This window comes from Lathamus discolor, chromosome 2, assembly GCF_037157495.1.
Source record: "Lathamus discolor isolate bLatDis1 chromosome 2, bLatDis1.hap1, whole genome shotgun sequence".
Lineage (NCBI taxonomy): Eukaryota > Metazoa > Chordata > Aves > Psittaciformes > Psittacidae > Lathamus > Lathamus discolor.
This window is the reverse complement of record NC_088885.1, coordinates 116,607,063-116,623,823: the sequence shown is the minus strand read 5'-3', so window position 1 is coordinate 116,623,823 and position 16,761 is coordinate 116,607,063. Positions and strand designations below refer to the sequence as shown.

The window sequence follows — 16,761 nt, the reverse complement described above, 5'->3', positions numbered from 1 at the left end:
CTTAACAATTGCCCATAACATATCCATATGCATCGAGAAGATCCCCTCTCAGTTGACTCTTCTACAGGCTAAAGAGCCTCTGCTCTCCCCCTCTCAGTTGACTCTTCTACAGGCTAAAGAGCCTCTGCTCTCTTAGCCTTTCCTCCTAAGAAAGATGCTCCAGTCCCCTAATCACCTTCGTTGCCCTCTGCTGAACCCTCTTTAGTAGCTACTTGTCTTTCCTGAACTGGGAGCCCAGAACTGGACCCCATACTCCAGATGTGGCCTCACCAGGGCAGAGTAGAGGGGGACACAATCACTCCGCTTGACCTGCTGGCCACGGTCTTTTTAACTGCACCTCAGGACACCACTGGCCATCTTGGCCATGAGAGCACATTGCTGGCTCATGGTTAACTTGTCCACCAGGACTACCAGGTCCTTCTCTGCAGAGCTGCTTTCCAGCAGGTCAACCCCTAACCTGTACTGGTGCATGGGGGTGTTATTCTGCCCCAGGAGCAGGACCCTACACTTCATTAGGTTTCTCTCTGCCCAACTCTCTAGCCTGCCCAGCTCTCACTGAATGGCAGCACAGCTTCCTTGTGTATCAGCCACTCCTCCCAGTTCTGTGTTATAAGCAAACTTGCTGAGGGTACACTCAGTCCCTTCATTCAGTCCCTCATGAATAAGTTGAACAAGACTGGACCCAGTACTGATCCCTGGGGAACACCGCCAGCTACAGGCCTCCAACTAGACTCTGTGCTGCTGATCACAATCCTCTGAGCTCTGCCATTCATCCCGTTCTCAATTAATTTCACTGTCCTCTCATCTAACCCACACTTCCTCAGCTTACTTATGAGGCTGTGATAGGAGACAGTGTCAAAACCCTTGCTGAAGTCAAGGGAGACAACATCCAATGCTCTCCCCTCATCTACCTAGCCAGTCACTCCATCATAGAAGGCTACCAGATTGGTCCAACAGGATTTTCATTCCCCCTTGGTGAACCCATGTTGACTACTCCTGATAACCTTCTTTTCCTCCACATGCAAAGCTTGAATGCACTTCTGTTGTGCAAAAGCACTCTATTATTGTTTTAACACGAAACTATCAAAAGTCACTTCACTATGTAAATTCTTCAACATAAGATGAAGTGCTGTTGTAAGACTCCCTCTGTGAAACAAGAGTAGTTTCACATATGCAAACATTACCATTTAAAATTATTTAGGAGATGATTACATAGATGAATTTTAACAATGCCCTTCAGTTGACTGGAGTACTTATTGATTAGTGATGAAACTGAGGGTAAACAAAATATTAGACTATTTTGCATGAAAATGACACTGTTCCTGCTCAATTCAACTTCTTTATTCATCAGTATTCAGCTAGTGAAAGAAAAGAGAGAAGTAAAATTCCACTTTATTTCTAACATTTTTCCAGTTTCACTGTCTTCCCTTACTTTATATTTATGGGATTACATAGTGTGATGTGTGGCAAAAGCCAGAGGAATCCTCTCTTTTTCTCTTTCACCAGCCCAAATTATGGGATCTTTTGAAGTGCTAGGCATTAGGTGCAGCCAACATACTATACTCAGTGCACCTACAGTCTGGTTTAGTTGTGGAAAAATCTTGTATTTTCTTCAGGATTAATTCATTGCTTTCCAGACCCTATCTCACTCATGTTATCTGTAAGAGGCTAGGGATATTCGAATACACTACTGACTCCCATTTTCAATAAAGGCTTAAGGCAATTTTGTTCTCACTTGTAAAATTCTTATGTGTGTATACCACCATTTGGAAAACATGTAGTTTGATTTGTCAGCAGGAGTTGAGCTTTGTGTGGAGAATACATACTCATATATGTCTCATATAGTCACATATCACTATATGCTCAGGTAGTCTCATACGTGCTTATAGTAATAACAACTAACTGGAGGATTTGTATGTCTTGGGGTATTTATTTCACCTAAATGTAAGCATTTACCTTAGGTGCTTCATCTAGGAAGTTAGTCTCCTCAGGCCAATTTTGGAACATATAAGTTAAGACGCTGCTCTGAATCACTTTCTGACTAAGCCTCTCTTTCATTCATGGTTATATGGGGAACATATAGAGACTATCATCTTCCAACTGAAGGCACCTAACCTACATGCCAGAGATAAGGAAAGTGTACATTCCCTCCACCCAGCCATGCATTTCCTGTGTGAATATGCACATATATGTAAGAGAAGAAGAAAGTCTTGGCCTGCTCAGAAGGGTGACTGAGATCCTGTGTCCAGGATGCTCACTCTTCATTTACCTGTTGTGAGAAACAGGATTTTGCTGATTGCTCAGTATAACCAAATGAAGGCCCTTCAAAAACAGCTGTGGGCAGCTTGAGAACCTCCCGCAGAAACATGTCGTATCTGCCATAAACCATCACTCCACTGGAGTCAGAAATCATTGAGAAAATATCTGAAGGGGGAAAACACAAGGAAAAGACACAGCCACTTCAGTGACAGCTACAGATCTGGTCTGAATTCAGTATCATCTCACTTGAACCACAAGTGCTAAACAACATGTTCTACTTACGAAAACCTCCACTATTACTGCATCCTGAATTATAACCCCTCTCAACAGAAAACAAAAAGAATAATACACAGATAGAGTAGCTGATTTTGATACTAAAATATTCCTTTTTCTTTTTGTTTTCACGGCGTGTGGTCATTTTTTTAAGCAAAGTCTGATGCATGGCATGAGGCAGTAATTTAATCAGGTAAGAAGGATCTAATTTGACAAGATATGAAATATCAGCTTTTTTCCTACTGCCAGCTTACCACGCCAAATCCAAACCTTGACAATGAGATAAATAAGTCAGTTACTGTTTTGGAGACAAAAAGCACTGAAGGTCTTTCAAGTGCATTACTTTTCATTCTTCGCCATTTTTTTCTTTTTTGGTCATGTTTCGGTCATGTTTTCTTTTTTGGTCATACAGTAGAGATGCATGTTTTTCAGCCTTCACTTTTTCCCCTTGTTTAAACTTATCCTAAGCTTATCAGGGGATCATAGACTAAGGAACATTTATCATTTTCCAGGCTGTCATGTCAGCTACTTCATTCACAAGGAACGTGGAAAGGAAATTCTGACAAAAGGACCCTGGGACTGCTGACAGGAAAAATCAGCACGGTCCTCTAGCTTTCCACTGGATGGACCTGGCTCCTATTCTTAAAGGAGCCTAGGGAACTGCGTTCAATTTATACTTTAAATCCAGTCTGTATTTCAGTTTTGACACAGAAATAATATATTAAAATATGGCACCAAATCTGGAAGATATAATTAAAACCTGGGATTTCTACTTGTCTAATCAACAACAGTTTGTAAACTCAAGTCTTCTTTGGCTGTGGTAGAGGGCTCAGAGGAAACTGAAGGCTGACATTAATCTTTTGGTCAAAAAGTCAAAACGGTTTTCTGGACTTCAGCTATAGATATCATAGCACTAAACAGAAAGACTTTCATTGCAGCTACAAGTAAACTGTGCCTTAACTATTGGGAAACTGGGAATAAACCCCACGAAATGAGAATCTGTTCTCCAAAATACATGGCATTAATATATGTGCTATAGGAAAAAATATCAATAGCACATAAATATATTGTACTTCTAAGTGTGAAATGAGAGAAATGTCATTAAAAAAGTCTGAAGAAATTGCTAAATGATGCTTCATGATGTTGAACATTTGAGGCACTTACCTGCACTCTGAACTCAATCATCCCAAAGAAAAAACCTAAACCCCACCAATCAGAACCTCAATATATGCAATTTGGCTTCAAAAATACGAAGTCTGCTGTGAAGTTCATCCAAACCCTTAGCAGGATTTACTTGGAGATATACACAGTGCAAATTCAAAACCCAGCCATGAAACTACAACTTTTCCTAATTCCCTCTTTTCCTACCTGTATTGTTATTTCTCCAAGTACAACAACGATTAACAAGTAAAAAACATCACCCAAAAGACTTACATCTTAATTTGTCCATGATTTTTCCTCCACAAAGAGTTGCCAAGGCCATTTTGACAGCAAAAACAGAAATTTTACCATGTCCTTCCCTGTTCAAAAAGAAAGAGTAGACATATTTAATACATCCATTTTACAATATGGACCTCTTTCCTTTTAAAATGCATATAATTGACATCACATATTGTAATGCACACTGTAAGTGGATTGACATACAAAGAAATAAGACCTTTAAAATCAGTTTGTTTTGTGGGAACACACATGGATACATTGGTAAAGATCTCAGGACAGATTTATTATGTATATGAAGCTCAGTATTAAACTGTTTACCTCATTATACACTAAGGTGATGATTATTACTGCTATTTGTGTTACAGTAGCACTGGAAGGCACCTATCACACTCATGCCGTCCCTCTCCCAAGTGCACTATGTATCTTTGTCCCTGGAAGACTGCAAAAAGCAACACTAGGAGCAAAAGCCAAAGGACTCACATGACTGTACAAGTTGCATATTTAACCTGTTAATAAGGCCTGACAATTGCTTTTTAAATGAGACACCTGCACCCTGAAGAACCTTTAAGAAGGGGAATATACCTGCATCCAGAATGAACAAAGGGCATTTCTTGTGATATACAGAAGAGTCCCTGGTTTGTTCAAGTTGAGGTTATGCCTGGACTTCTCTTTTCAACTTAAAATGTGTAATGCTGTTATATGTCAGAGGCACACAGGAGTATGCCTTGGGGTAAAAAGACATGTTTTTTTTTTCTGTAAATCCAGTCACTTTCAGGTAAAAATAAAAGACTTCTTTTTTTTCTCCCTGCAAGGATCAGACCATTCGATGTGCTCTTAGGATGCTGTGTTCACCTTTAACATACTGCCAACTCTTCCTTCAACTGTTTTGAAGCACTCACTGGCTTAACTCTATTGATCCTCTTGCTATCCTCATTCTCCCTCGACAGTCAGAACAGTCCCCAGTGATTACTTGCCATTATAGAAACCTTGGCATACTCAAGCTGAGTGAGTAATACATGGCTTCACACATCGCAAGGCACTCTTAGCTCTTAAAACACCTATCCTCCCAGTTTAGGCAAAACTAAGTCCAGTGTTCACAAGAATGGCAGAACAAAAATGCTGTGATATCCAGCCCCTTAACAAAGATGAGAATGAACATGCTTTTGTAAGTTCATCTGCTTTTTAATGTCCCTTTTTTGGCATCCAAATGGTGAAATGAGTTTCTTCTTTGAATTCTCAGAGTCTTACTATAAGGCAGTAAGAGTCCACAGTTGCACTGAAGCAACTTTTGACTGTCATCCGGTCTCCTTAGCATTACTTAATAGCCTCTTATATGCCTGTTTAATGACATCAGTGAGAACACATCATCATGCTTTAAAAAGGAGACAGTCAACCAGTATTTATGAGCTCAGCAAAATGGCACCCATGCCTCTTTCTAAATTCTACTGATAGGGCTAATGATGGGAACAGATAATAAAGCTTTGTGTCATTTTTTTGGAAGTAGAGTTTCTGTGACCTTCAGTCTGTATCAGGGAACATTATGTTTGTAAGAGGCTTCCTGGTAAAATATAGATAATTCTGTCTTATATGAGATAGCCAAACTGCATTGGCAATAGCAATACGTTAGAATATAGAAATTTAGCTCTTTATCAATGTTTCTGAAATTACCCTGTTGATTGTCACTCATAATTCTAATGAAGAAAATCAGTACTAAAATATAAACTGATTCTGGAAAGCACAGAGCCTGTGACTTTCTCTCTCTGCTCACCACAAACCAGACTAATACAGTAACATGAACACAATAGCCATTAATGGTATACTCGTATCAGTACATTAAAGCATGCTACATGCTTCACCCCTATCTTCATTAAGTACTCAAGACTTCAGAAAATGAGTCAGTTCCCTAAGCTTGGCTAGCTAATAATCTTTAAAAAAGTGAATTGGATTTAGTTCTGCATCAGTGTAACCCATGATTCTAAGTATTAATTCTAAATATTCTTTATGCTCATATAAAATTCTGGGTTTTGTCAGAAAATCGGCTAGAGATACAGACAAAAAGAAACAAATTCACTTTTTACTATGTTCTTTAATGCTGCCTTTCATGCACAGTTTCTTTCTCATTACATTGTGTTCTCTTTGACTGGCTTCATAAGATCAAAACCACAGTATACAAATTGCCAGTCTTCTGTATTTCTGTTGACTGGATTCTAATTCGTGTAAACCAGGACCTAGCACTGCTATGGCTGAGAATTTGGTCTCTTTTATTCTTTTTGTGTGTGCTGCCCTTTAGACCTTCGGGAGCTTTTCTGCACTGTTTCACTATGAGGCTTTCACCTGCCTTTAGAAGAGTTGTTATAGTTTAGAAAAATAAATGCTAAGTGGAAGCAACAGGGTTATTAAGAAGCGATAGAAGAGCTAGAGTTAAAAATAAAGCCCATGCGGAAGTGCTTCAGATTTAGATTATTTTTCCCAGTAGGTTTAGTTACATTTACTATTAGGATTATATTTTTGAATGGCAGACACATATCAACTGGCCTTCAGCTTTCCACCCCAGAGCCATCGGCTTTTCCCATACTCAAACAGTTATGGAACCCAAACAGAAAAAGAAAAGATTTCATTTATCTCTTCAGTCTCTCAATTTGAGTTGATTAGTTTTGACACTGTATTCTGTATCAGTCATTTATATTCATAAAAGCATCACTGGAGCCAGTATAAATTCAATTTGCCCTCCAAGTACATACATCTGTCTCTGCATGTGCGCACATATACACATACGCATCTATAAATATATATGACTGATGAACAGACAGGATAATGGGGTTTATGACTTGCCAATATCATCTGGATCCAGAAGTGCCCTAAGCTATATCTAAGCAGCACAGAAGCCCTTGACTGGCAGCACTGGGGCCCATTGGGTTTGCTGTGTAAAAGCAAATGCTGAAGCAGTGGCTTACAGCAGCATGAAGATCTCTATTAAAGTCAGTGCTCCCTGAAGTAAGCTTTAGGCTGGTTAATGCAAAGAGTTATACATGTTAGTGGTGGAAATAAGAGAGGCCAGAAAATATTTTGACTTTTTACAGCCCCTCTCTTACTGAGGTTACTCTTCAGATCCCTACGAAAAAGCACTAGAAGCATAAATGATGGCAAAAGCAAACCTTGAAGGTGATGTGCACTTAGCAACAACACAGGATGGAGTACTTAGGAAAGGGCATGATGACCAGGGCTTAAGGTTATCTCCTGCTGCTTGGGGAAAAAATGGGCAAAAAATAACACATGCTTCTAAACACCAGAGCAGATCAGGTTTTCTCTTCAAATGCATAGCTGCAAAGAGAGACAGGCTCTCCCCAGAGCAAGGAAGCCCCATGACTGCCTGATAAAACCCAAAGACGATACAAGGCTAAGTCCAGCTCCAGGGCCCAAATTTGCCTTCCTGGTCAGCAAGGAGAGTGATATCAAATGGATGACACTGTGTCAGGATCTGTAGCAAGTGTCATACCAAGGCAGCCATACGTTGGGGAAAGCTATAAAGAAATAATATCACGTCTTTCGAAACAGCAAATGTGTCCCATGAAATGGACATCAAAAAAATATGATTTTTCTCATTAACCATGCATGAAGTGGTGCTCCCCCAATGCTTTAAGTTATCTTTTCCGAAACTAATGAAATTTCTTCGGTTACTTGTGGGCCTCCCACTGCCTACCTGAATAAAGGGCAGCCAATTCCAAAATGTCAAAGGCTGCAATTACAAAGCCCCATTTTCACAAATGGGTTTCAGAGAGGAAATTTTATTGGAATTAAGCAAAATTCTTTCATTTCGGAGAGCAAAATACATAATGACCAAAATTCTGAAATACAGCTTTTTGCTGGACTTCCTTCATAAACCTGCGTGGCCTGTACGGCTTTCAGTGATCAGCCAAGGTGGAGAAGAGAGCGAATTAAACACTTTACAGCTCTGAATGGACGGGTGAGAAAGAAGTTATACTGCCAAAACATACAGAACATCTTCATGCATTGAACTCAGTATGATTCAAACATGCATTTGATTAAACAAGGGTGTGAGTACTTCCTCTTTTCTTTGTTGAAGTCAAGCTCCCCCACCCAAATTGAGTCTGTTTCCTAGACTAGCTATCACAGCTCCATTCATAGGACAGGTTTGTCAGGGTGACAGAGAAAAATCATCTGTTTTCTTGTCAGGTAAACCTCGCAGCAGCAGTAGCTGTACTGCAATACTGAGTCAATGCTGAAGATGATGTAGCACAGAATATTTTACAGTCTGTTTAGAAAGAGTCTTTTTGGGAACAGCTTGATCGAATGAGGCCGATGTTCCCCCTAGCCCTCTAGGCTTTGACACTGGCCTGGGATGAATTTTTCAGAGAGGTTTGAACTTGTCATCTTTTTATAGTACTCGTGCCAGTGAAGGAAGCATGCTGTTATTTAATAAAGCCAGTTAATCACTTTAGACCTTGAAGCAAAAGCTACTGACTGCCCAGTTTTAATGTGCAGTTAAAAATGCAAATCAGGTATGGTTTTGTCCAGTTTAAAGTCTGACCACCTCATTCTGCTCACTGGTTGTCGCGGTCCTCTACCACATGCTGCTTTCACACACAGGAGCAGCACTTCTGCTTGTGCATTTTGACTGCATTGACTTGCAGTTTTAGTAGGCTGCAGTTTAGTTTCAGCTTAGCGTGAAGGAGCATCACACCCAGTGTCATGTGAAATCTTACACACTATAATTTTTCCCCACTTTTTCCTCCCTTCAGAGTTAAGCAGGCTAATGAATCCCCAAGGCTGTGAAAAATACATATAAAAACTGGGAAGAAAGTTCAGCACGGGCAGTGGGCAAGCTGGCCCACATGCCGCAGCGTTGCACTGTGGTTCCTCTGAAGTTTTGCTAGCCAGTTTCTAGCTCCTGAGAAGACATATTTGTTGCAGGCCTAGGGAAATACTCCCTGAGAGAAACCTGCCAGGTTTTCAGCAGGCTATAAATGAAGGAAGCAGCTCTGGTTAAAACACAGTACATGTAGGGCAGTACATATTTAACTATAACTAAATAAATGAGACAGTGGTAGGATTATTAGATTATAAATTACACACTAACTTTTCCCCATGGTCCTTTCATATAGGTTAAGTAGGAGAATCCATTTCTCCACTCTCTTTCCTTGCATTTCAAATGGGTCATGAGAAACTGCACAACCTTTTCTGGACCTGCCCACATAACAGCAGGAACAGCCACGGCTCTGTGTAGCCACAAACACCAAAACCATCTCTGATCACTTAGAACAGCCTTCGACTCTATACTGAACAGGCATTTGGTCTTGGTTGACTGTTTTGGTCTTAAAAGCTGTTCTGGTGTGTTTTTTCAGGGTTTTTTGTTGTTGTCTGCATTCATAGACTCAAATGTGATCGTATTAATACTCACTCATAAACATGAAAAACAATTCCTCAGTAGCCACCTAGAAATTTGTATAGCATTTCTGCAGGCCAACTGTTTCCTTAAAACACAACTATAAGAAGTAGAGTGAACCCAGACCAAAGATAACAGGATTATTTTAGGTGTGACTGTCATGATTTCAGCATGATTCATTCATTTGGTAACCTCCCTTTTTCATCAGAAAAGACTGCAAGCAATTTAGTTTAACTGTCCAGTTTCTATAAATGGGGGGAGAATGAGAAAAAGACTTCATCCCACCTCACAGATCCACCCCCTATATGCAATGCATTGCTTCCCTCTGAGCGTGCAATCACAAGAGAAGACCTTGCTCTTCCTTCTACAAACTTGTAGCCTTCAGAGAAAGACCGTTCTGCTGCCCTGCAGGGGACGGGAGGGAAGGATGCAACACAGGAAGCAGAGGCATCACCTCTGGTTAACCCCAGCAGCTCTCACACTGTTCCTGTCATATACAGAGCCACCTCACTCCTTTTCTTTCCCAGAAACAAGGAAATCTGGACCACTAGTGGCTGCTAAACCACCAAAATATTAGTAGTCTGAACCACACTAAATGGTAGGGCACATTGAGAATCAGATGCTTAACCTGTATCTCTGTATCTCTTATCACAGTAAAGAGAGATCTAGCTGACACACGTCTTCATGAAGCCTGAACTTAGATATTTCAGCCTGCACCTGAACCTCATCCCAGATGTTTGCTGCATTTAAGATGGGGTGATAAGCAGCCAGTCCCTGTCAGACCCCAGAGCTCTGAGCCTCTTCCTGGGGATCCTTTAGGTGTCTGTCCTTCTGGGAAGTGCATCCTGTGTACCCTGCGTACAGTGCACGACAGACTGAGCTGCTGCTTGGCAAATGGAGTGAGGGTCATGGCCTCCTCTCCCCTAGGAGGGCCTGATGCGAGCCCAGAAACAGGTCACAGCAGACAGTACATGGGATGTTTTCAGAGAAAGCACCTTACCTCTTTAAGCATATTCCCTGTTTCCCTACAGGCGAGTAAATTCCTCTCCTCCATTCTGCTGCAAGTAGCCTTGACATCTAGCTGAGATCTTTACCCCTTTACAGTGAGCTACAAAACAAGCACATTATTGCAGGTCTTGCTTCCATAGTCTTGGGTCTTTTGCTGTGTTTATCAGCTGGGAAGCAGTTTGCTTTCAGCATGCAGCCATGCATGTGCCTGGCCATTTTCATCGTCCTTCAGTGTTCTTGTCACAGCCACAGTGCTATAAATTGCCTGTTCCTTCTTTTATTGCCCTTGAGGGGAGAAAAATATTTCTGAAGGCTATGGCTTCACAATGGGTTGGTTTCTATTTCTTCCCCTCAGAGGGGCTGGAGGGGAGGTTGAGTGCAGCCTCCTCATGTGGAACATCTACTTTTCTCCCCGTTGCCATGGCGACTGAGCTGCTGGCTGGCCTGGCTCCAAAAGGTGCTCAATGACACCCAGCACTGGGGCCATCAAGCGAGAGGATGGGAAAGAGGGAGGGGGAGAAAGGCGGCACCCTTATTTGAATGTGTCTTGGCCAGTGTTTTCAGCTGGTGAAAACTGAAATTAGAAGCCATAAAGGGGCCACAGGTCATCAGCATCTGTCAGACTAAACACCGATCTCCAGTAATCTGGTTTTGAGGATTGCAAATACTGCAGTACAGGTTGATGACTATGTATTCAGAAACTGTAATATGTATACTCAGTATACTCATTAAGACAAGTGGCTCGCTCTACCTCAGACTTGTCCTCTTTGCAATGTTGGCCCCAGGCAGTAATAAACAACATGAATTTCATCACCTCCTGGTCTTTATCCTGCCTCTGTCATGGTCTCAAAATCATGCTGCACTGGCATGAGCCAGGGAAAAAAACTGCCTACAGCTGCAAGAACTTGCAGGAAAATGAGCTCTTTCAAAATAATGAGCTATTAACCCATGGCACTGCTGCAGAGGCATTGCAGTTGTGTCAGCCACTGGTGTGTCAATAAATAACATGGCAAATTAGAAGTGGATGTAAATTTGTTTCTGTAGATAATTCTTCTTTGATATAAACTGGAACAAGTCTGAGTAACTGGATGAAAACACAGTTGTGCTGAATTTGGCTCTGCAGAAGGGAAAGCAGAGGTCCTTAATTTAGGTTCTCTTCCTATTTATAACTATGCACATGCTCATTATGTGTGTCAGAACTGAGCTTGATCAATTGTTTTCCAAAGACATTTCCGGAGCAAGTAAAATTGTTTCAGGAGAGGAGAAAAGAAAGGCAGACTTACGGATCAAAGGCCGCTAGCAAGAAGTTGAGCAGTAAGCTGATGGACTGCTCCACGTTGATCTGGTGGGTCGTTGGCATCCGTTTGTTAAGCTGGTAGAAGATAGTCGAAATCACAGCTTCTAGGCGAGCCACATTCAGTTCAATGTTGGGGTCCAGGTTGTTCAGTGCGTTTTCCCGCAAGGCTTCTATCACATTCCAGATGTCCACAAGATGCACTAGGGGACAGGACAGAAAGAGTTAGTGGGGACCAGTGCTCCTGAAAGCTCCTGAGACAAAAAGTCCCCTCATCCCACAGGATGGTGGGGAATAACGCAATCACACAGGACATGCTTCATGAATAATTGAACTAGTGAGTGTATTTTCTATCACTGAGCATTGAACTTGGTGGAGGAATGAGCAAATAAAATTCAAGTCCACTAATAAACAAACAATATGTTGTAATATTAGTTGTAATGGGTACAACTTCAGCTTGGGAAATCAGTCCTGGCTGTAAATTGTATTCAAGTAAAAATCTGGATTTTACGGAAATCACTGGAAGGTAAACATATGCTAATAGTTTTCCTGAACCATGCCTCTATGAATCCCCATTCAGAAATTACTCTTAGATATTAATTTGCATAGCAGATGGGCTTTTCAGCAGCTCCTGTGAATACCAAGTGCTTATCACATACTGACATTTTGAGAATTCTTTTCAGCAATTTGTATGGAAGCAAAATATTTTACAGAAACAGAATTGTAACTGAGTCAGGGTAGACAAGCTACATTTAAACAAAGAACACGTAATGAAATGATCCCAAGAATATTTTGTGTCTTCTAAATATATTTGCCAAACCATGTGTTATGTCTCTCTTTGACAAAGTCCTGCGCTAAGCTGAATTTGATGGGGCTGGTTTTACCTACAAGAACAGCCTCACCCTTCATATTGTACCCAAACAAAAACCCTGTTTGCACAGCTCTGTTATTGTGGCAGTGCGATCAGCTTGCTGCAGACTGGCATTTCCAGAAGCAGTGGACCATGCCAAAGATAAAAACAACCTACGGACATTCAAAATTCAGATTTATTTCAAACCTGAACTCAAAGAATAATTCCTCTTAATCTTAAGTACTACCTAATGTCCTACTAAATTGTCAATAAGAAACAGATCATGAAGTTCAGGGTGCAAATTCTCCCTTTCTTTAAACAGAGAAACTACTGTATTGATCTTACTACATAGCATGGTGACATGTCTTATGACATATCGAGAGCCATCTGTACGTGGAAGGAGATGCATTTTTTTTGTGCATAGAGAAATCTAATTCTAATCCTCATCATTGTATTTTCACTGGCGTGGTTTGCAGGTGCTGTCTCGGACTGCAGTGTGACATCATGGTCTGATGGCAGGGAAATGGAAGCTGATACTAGATAGATAATGAAACAAAATATAGTCATTTTACTTAGTCTGGAAGTTTTCCCTATGAACTGGGTTTCATTTCTTCTACTTCAGGAAAAAATAACCTCTAACTCTCTGCTACCACATGCATATGTAGGAGGAAGATAAATCATACAGATGAGAGGCAACAGCAGCAGCAACTACCTAAGGCACTAAACAAGGCACTTTTCCACTTCTTCTTGCTGTTCCCTAGTAAATAATATGGAAAAAATGAAAGGTGCATTCCTTATATTTAAAGGAAATTTCTATAGGTGATGTTGTGTACTGTTGTCTTCAGTGTTGTCTCAAATTAAGCCAGGTGAGTAGAGGACACAATCTCTCTGAACTCTTCCTTTTTGTCTTCTAGTTGGCAGAATAGCATCTTACCAGTAAAAAAAACCTGGCATAGATCTCGGATCATTTTAATGCAGTAATTCCCATTCACATTCAGTCAGTTTTCACTGTCAAGTTGCCACAAGGGTAATCTCAGTAAATGGGAGATATCTCCAGGAAGACAGCCTGTACATAATAACTGACCCTTTCCAGGCAGCTTCTCCACATGGCTCGGAGGCAAAACTAGGCAGAGAATGGAAGAAATCATCAGAAAGCAGGGAACTGTCTAGTCCAGGAGAGAAGGGTTAATGAGCATTTCCCACTCTGGGTCACCATTGCAAGGTAGCCAAGGAAGAAATACAGAGCAAGACGCCTGAAGACGCAGCAACAGGCTGGAACGTGTGCCTTACTAAGAAGGGAAAGGCTGGCAGATATCAGAATGTTAAGTGTGATGTCTCCATCAAGGTCTAGCTGTCACTGGCCATGAGGACTGTCTCTGGTAAGTCAGACCAAGCAGGTGAAGGAGGTGCTTCCACTGGCAGTTTCACCAGGCTGGCTTCTGGGTGTGAGGGTATGTGTGCAAATTGTTGAAGCTGAACTGTAGCTAAGATAAGAACATGAGAAATTACCAGGCATAACAAACAGCAAAAAGGAAGCAATGCATTAGTGGATGGTTAACCTTGACTCGTGGCTATACTAACAAGATAGCACCCTGAAAAACAGCAAAACCAGGGGTACTAGCTGGCCAAGCCAAAAATTACTAGGGCAACCATATCATAAATACAGAATAAGCCTGTAAAATCAGCAACATTAGAGCTAGTGGGAAAAGAACGAACAGGGACAAGTTCTTTGTTTTGACCATACGTATTTACTTCTGCAGCTTCATGGAATTTTGATGGTTTCCCTAGCACAGACAAAATGACACCCAGGGAGGATGAACCTGGCATCCAGACTCCTTAAAAGTGAGAACTTCATGCAGCAATTTAATTAAATTGTGCCAACCTAATAGTGGAAAACCCTTGAATAAAAGAGCATGTAGGAAAAAGAGCTGGCACAATGAATGAGGCTGAAATGGGGACTGGTGTCTTTACTCTTCACATGATCCAGTACTGATACTATCTGGCTGCCAGAACTTCATGCTTTTTTCTTTTCCTACTGATAGCATATTTTTCATCACATAGTCACATCCAGAGTCAGCTTTGATGATGGTTCTGGGAAAGGAAATATCCAGAGGCTACCAGATGTGGGACTAATAATGTGACTACACTAACACACCTGAGAGAAAAATACTGGGTATAATGTTACCTCTAACCTGAAAGCCTCATAAGCTATCCTGATACTCTTTGGCATGCCAGAAAGGTAGGGCAGAAGACTAAGAAAATGACTTACTGGAAATTACACAGCATAATAGTACCCCCCACCCACCATAAAGTATTGGTCTCAAGGCACAGCTGTGCATTTGTACTATAAATAATTTTACTTGGCCTTTTTTTCTTCCTCAGAAACACTTGAAACTGAATAAACAACAACCCTACTGCACTATTTCATTTTGCATTTAATCACAAATTACTACAGAGTAATTACTGCAAAGTAATACTTCCTGGAGGAGGAAATGGGAGATGTACAAAAAACAGACTCTTAACACGATCTACTAATCTTGCAAATATCAGCTGAAATGTCTAGCTCAGAATCACAAGCAGAGTTTGTCTGACTGCTACAGAGGACTGAAGCCTCCAGCTTTTACTCAGGTCTGCTATTATGGACAAGAAGAATTCACCCACCTAAATTTAAATGGCAAAAATAAGGTGTCTACTGCCAGCTGGTAGTCAAGGCGCCCTCTAATGTCAGTGAAAGAAAAAGGCACCTTAAAACAGTCGGGACAGGTGGGACGGACAGCGCTCTGAAGGTGCCCGTATTTCTTCAGCGACTACAGACAAAGCCTAAAGCGACAAGCTTACAGGAGACATGTAACCTCAAAGCCAGTAAAGTTAACTGAGATGAATCCCACACCTTGCTCTTTAAACGTTAAGAAAATATGACTTTTGTCTTCTGACCACTACATGGGCCGGAATAATTCAGGGTTTATGTAAAATATGAATAATAAATACTTTAATCTGTATGAACAGCCGCCGAATCTTGTCATAGTCATAGCTTCTTACACTGCATCACTTAACCTTGCACAGATTACATCTGGGTGTAGCGCCCTACTGATCACTTCAAATCCTCTTTCTTTTAATAAAGTTTCCTCATATATTAAGCAGACACTTCTTACATCATGCTGCTAAGTCAACTTATCTACATTGGGAAAAGGCTGAGTAACACACAGCCCCCTGCAAGTTCCACTCTATTCATTTGAACTATTAGAAATTTATGCCTACAGCTAATATGGTATCTGTAGTCTTTTCAATGTAATAACAGAACCTCATCCTTGCAAAATTTGCATAAGCTTACATCCCCATCATTTTCTATAATACCTGCTACGTTCACTTATTTATTTATCCATCCCTGAGATTGTCTGAATCTCACTGAAGAAACCACCTCTCCTTACTTTGTTTGCACATGTAGTGCAGTAAAGTCTGAATCTGATTTCTACATGCTATGATAACAGGAAGAGTTTGCAGTGTAACAAACTAGCTTACAGATGCAGAGGAGCTTTCCTCCTAAAATCTGCCTTAAATTCTCTCAACAAAGTAAAACTCCACAAGTTTCTTTTTAATTTCTCATTGCTGTGGATGCTTTTGTTGTCTTATCCACATTCCCTCTGAAGAGGGAATTATCCCTCAGTGTGAGAAAGATACCCTTTCTTACATGAATCTCTAAAACTTCAGTGTCAGCAGATGATGATTAGACTGTAGGAGTAAAAGCTGCTTGTATTTAGCACCTGTGAGCTATAAGGCAATCCCAAATCAGGCAGCCCAGGCAATCTTCACAAATCCTTTACAGAAAGGCCTTACACCCTGTTACCAGCACAGCTATACAGATGTAGAAGACCTCCCTCATTTGCCTGATGTGTGAAAAAATTTGTAGATGACTTCCACAAGCAATTGCTAAACTATATATTTCCCTTTAGGTTTTGTTAAGTGATTTCTGAAGTTGCGGCTAAGTTAACATCTGCATTATTAGATCGTCTATGGCAAACACTGACTGCTAATTTAACTTTAATGAGATTCAGTAATATTTAAAGACTGTCACAGAGGGTTTCGTATGTGAACACGTTCTGTAACAGACAGACAGTGATTAGCGAATGTAAACAAAGTTCAGTATCCGGATATAAGTGGGACAATGCAGATGAGCAGCGTTACAGATGGCTGCCATTCACTCTATAGCAATTTTTACCCAAAAATGTACACTTT

The 16,761-nt window shown here is 40.9% G+C and overlaps 1 protein-coding gene across 16 annotated transcripts in view; it reads right to left on the bottom strand.

Moving 5' to 3' along the window:
• DTNA (dystrobrevin alpha) overlaps positions 1–16,761 on the bottom strand; it is a 231,068-nt gene that overhangs the window by 59,528 nt on the left and 154,779 nt on the right. For all 16 annotated transcript variants that reach the window (XM_065668201.1, XM_065668202.1, XM_065668216.1 and 13 more), the window contains 3 exons: positions 11,668–11,881; positions 3,967–4,052; positions 2,270–2,424 (listed from right to left, as the gene is read on the bottom strand). In XM_065668201.1, coding sequence (XP_065524273.1) covers positions 2,270–2,424; positions 3,967–4,052; positions 11,668–11,881 — 455 coding nt within the window. The remainder of the gene's footprint in view (positions 1–2,269; positions 2,425–3,966; positions 4,053–11,667; positions 11,882–16,761) is intronic.